General features: G+C 38.7%; 1 protein-coding gene across 1 annotated transcript; it reads left to right on the forward strand.

Moving 5' to 3' along the window:
* Window positions 1-1,387: 1,387 nt before the first annotated feature.
* LOC149400623 (uncharacterized) lies at window positions 1,388-2,570 on the forward strand. Its single transcript, XM_089613718.1, has one exon. It carries the CDS (start codon window positions 1,440-1,442, stop codon window positions 2,448-2,450), a length of 1,011 nt encoding a protein of 336 aa, XP_089469844.1. The 5' UTR covers window positions 1,388-1,439; the 3' UTR covers window positions 2,451-2,570.
* The last annotated feature ends 1,292 nt before the right edge of the window (window positions 2,571-3,862 follow it).

Raw genomic sequence — 3,862 nt, forward strand, 5'->3', positions numbered from 1 at the left:
AGGTCTCTGAATTCGGTTGACTTGCTGAATCAAGCTCTCTATAATCGTCATGATCAAAATTCTCTTTGTGACTTTTTCTCCTATTTGTTAAGTCCTTAACAAAAAAAAAAGGAAGGTCAAATTCACAAGCCAAGCAATAATTTTCTTCTTTTTATTTTATTTTTTTATTATAAAAATAATTCGGTCTAAAAGGAGGAAATTCATTAAGGATAAAATGAGCGGAGAATAAAAAATTAACAAAATTTTATAAAGAATGATGGTTTTGATATGTATACACGTCTTGTAGTGTATAATTGATATTGATAAGAATATAAGAGATTTTATGATATTTCTATAAATTGTGAGACTAAACACAATATTTTGATTAAATACAATGGAGATATACGATAGAGCAATGCTATTTGGCACAACTCACGAGTTGGAACGATCCACTCAAAAGTTGACACGTGGATGTTGGTGGATACGTGTCAACTTCTGAGTGGATCGTTTCAACTCGTGAGTTGTGCCAAAAATCATTCCCGTATATGATAAGATATTTTCAAAGGTTGTTAATCGATCGTAATAATATTTAGTAAGAAAAAGGGAGGAGATAACGCGTGGACTGAGTCCAGTGTGTTGACTGGTCTCTCTCTTTTTTTTGTCGGAAGTTTCGTGGCCTAGTCTTGGCGAGAAGAACAAAGACCCTGTGGAATTGACTTGGTTATCTCTCTCAACGCAGTTCGTTAATGACATTCTCAATTTCAAAATTACCCCTCACTATTATTAAATCTAATGTTACCAGTGATTACCCGAACATAAATTATATCACGACATTAGAACTATAAGACGATTTAAATTTTTTTATGTCAGCCAGAAAAATTACACATAGACTAAGAGTGTATCTAGTTGATAAATCTTTTTTTTTTTTTTTTTAAATTCGTGCAATTAAACATAAAGAATACATGCCCTAGTTGATATATCAAACCAAGAATAACTAGAGAAAAAAACAAACATAATTTTTTTGACATTTACATACATAGACGCACCAAAAAAAAAAAAAATTAATTCAATAACCCCACCTTAGGTATAAGTACACCGTTCACTTTTCCGCTTTCACCAACCAAACACAGCCACGACTCGTCACGTTCTTACATTTATTATTTATTTATTTGCTTGTTTATACTTGATGAGTTAACAGCAATCTAGCTATCTATTAAGCTAGAGAGAGACCTTGACTTACGCCCTGATTACTTAAAGTCCATAGTCCACCATACATTTAATTCCTTTCATTTTCAAGCACCAACGACAAACACGACGTAAAAGAAAAGGCAAAAGCAAGGGTATTCTTGGAAGTAAAAATATATCCCACCCAAGCCCTCAATAAAGTCCACACATTTGATTTCCCTCCTCCATCTATTTCTTCTTCTTCTTCTTCTTTCCTTTCTGTAAAAGAAAAGAAAATGGATATGGAGCAAGAAGAAATGCAGTTCCTAGGGTTCCTAGGAGTCTTCGCAGAGGCGAAGAAGTTAGTGACGTCACAGAGAAGAATCTTCAGCCAGATCACACTCTCCCTAATCCTCCCTCTCAGCCTCCTCGTCCTCATCCACACCCAGATCTCGAATCGCCTCCTCAAAACCCTCGTCTCCGACGAGGACGGCCTCGACAACTCTCCGGCCGGCACCGCCGTCCACGACAGGCTCTCACGCGCCGTCGTCTCCGAGTGGGCCCGGTTCCTCCTCTTCAAGGCCGTGTACTTCACGCTCCTCCTCGCCCTCTCCCTCCTCTCCACCGCCGCCGTGGTCTACGCCGTCGCCTCCGTCTACGCGGCGAAAAACGACTTGTCGTTTTCTAAGATCATGACCGTCGTTCCCAAGGTCTGGAAGCGCTTGATCGTCACCTTCTCCTTCACCTTCCTCGCCTTCTTCGCCTACCACGTCTTAGCCTTCGCGATCCTCTTCGCGATCCTCATGCTCTTCTTGGACGAAGACTACAGTTTCTCCGCTGTCGTTTTCCTCTGCGTTTTCATGGCGGTCTACGGTACCGGTATCGTGTACCTCTCGCTGGTGTGGCAGCTCGCCAGCGTGGTCTCGGTCCTCGAAGACTGTCGCGGCATCGGAGCGATGAGGAAGAGCAAGGCTCTGACCAAAGGGAAGATGTGGACGTCGTTTTTGGTGTTCGGGGCTTTAGTCGTTTTGGGCTTTCTTTTGCAGTTAGCGTTTCAGAGTCTTGTCGTTGATAATGGGAATGCTTTTGTGACTAGAGCTTTCTACGGAGCGTTGTGCCTTTTGGCGTCTGTGAGCCTCTTTTTGCTCGGGCTCGTCGTTCAGACCGTTCTATACTTTGTCTGTAAGTCTTACCATCACGAGAACATTGACAAATCGGCTCTGTCTGATCATCTCGAGGTTTATCTCCTCGGAGACTACGTTCCTCTCGTCGCCAAGGATGTTCAGCTTGAGCAATATCATGTTTGAATGGTTGTAGGTACAATTTATAAATGTGGTTCGTTTGGTCTGGATGTTATATATCATGAATTTGCATGTATTGATTTGGATTCTATCATGCTTATTTAAACAGAATGAGTTTCTTGGTTATGGAATTTTTTTTTTTTTTTTTTAGGATTGAAATAATTGATATTCATTGTGCTATAAAGAGTTAGATGTATAAGTTAAATAAATAAAAAAAAATTCATTATCGTTTATTAATATGTAGGGTATGTATTCTTTATGTTTGTGGCTGGAACTTTGTGTCTCAATCACGATTCACGACGAAGAATACAGTGACAAAGGCTATTTAATATGTGTCTGTTCGTCTCTTCTCGCCACATGTTTTGTAAGGGAAAATATCAAAGATATTCTTTTTTTAGAGCACCGCGACATCATCTTCAAAATGAAGATTCTCAAACTTCAATTAGTAATTTAAAGTAAAGATTGTAATACCGTTACCGATACCGTACCGGGACTCATATTTTGCTGGGTTACCGGGAGATATCAATGATTTATCGGGGTATCCAATGAGAGTAAATGTAAACTGTACCGATGAAGTTATCGTTACCGACGTGATTTACCGAAAAATATAGGATTCACCGAAGGGTATCCAGTGAACACATCATTATATAATTTTTTTTAAACATAAGATAAAAATGTAAATAGTTTACAATATTTTCATTACAATACATCACGTTTTGCACTTCAACATACCCATTGGAGCAATCAACCCTCTATTGTTTAACACCCACGATTATGAGCTTAAAATTTCAAAATTTTCAAAGGTCGGCCCACGATTATTGGCTGAAATTTTTTAAAATTTAAAAAATTGATCCATTTTCTTTATTTAAAAAAAATGACCTGATTTTCGGGGTTTCGGTAACCGATCCGGTTTTCTTCCAGTTGCCGGCGGTTTTCTCGGTATCTAGCGGTTTTGTTCATACCGCTACCGGCAAGCAGGGCCGGCCCAAACTCACCGGGACTCTAGGCGATTCAATATTTTGGGGCCCTATAATACTAATAAAAATTTAAATTTTCAGTGTAAAAAATGTAACTTTTTTTTAGAAAATGGGCCAAAACTGTAAATTTTTAGGGTAAAAAAATGTAAATTTTCTTAAAAATAGACAAAGAGTGTAAAATAATTTTTTGGGCCCAACCCAATTGGGGGCCCAAGGCACAAGCCTTGCCCGCCTTAAGTCAGGGCCGACCTTGCCGACAAGTGTCAAAAACCGACATACCGACCGGTTTTCTTCCGGTAACCCCGGTATTTCAATCCATGATTTAAAGGCCATTACTTCAATGAAGGCCTTGGATCTTATTCTTATAAATTTTTAAATACAACATATTAGTCTTCAATACTTAATAATATTATTATCATTAAAAGAATTTGTTGCAACTAC

Source organism: Urtica dioica, chromosome 4, assembly GCF_054948205.1.
Source record: "Urtica dioica subsp. dioica isolate 48M chromosome 4, U.dioica_male_clone48M_v1_H2, whole genome shotgun sequence".
NCBI lineage: Eukaryota > Viridiplantae > Streptophyta > Magnoliopsida > Rosales > Urticaceae > Urtica > Urtica dioica.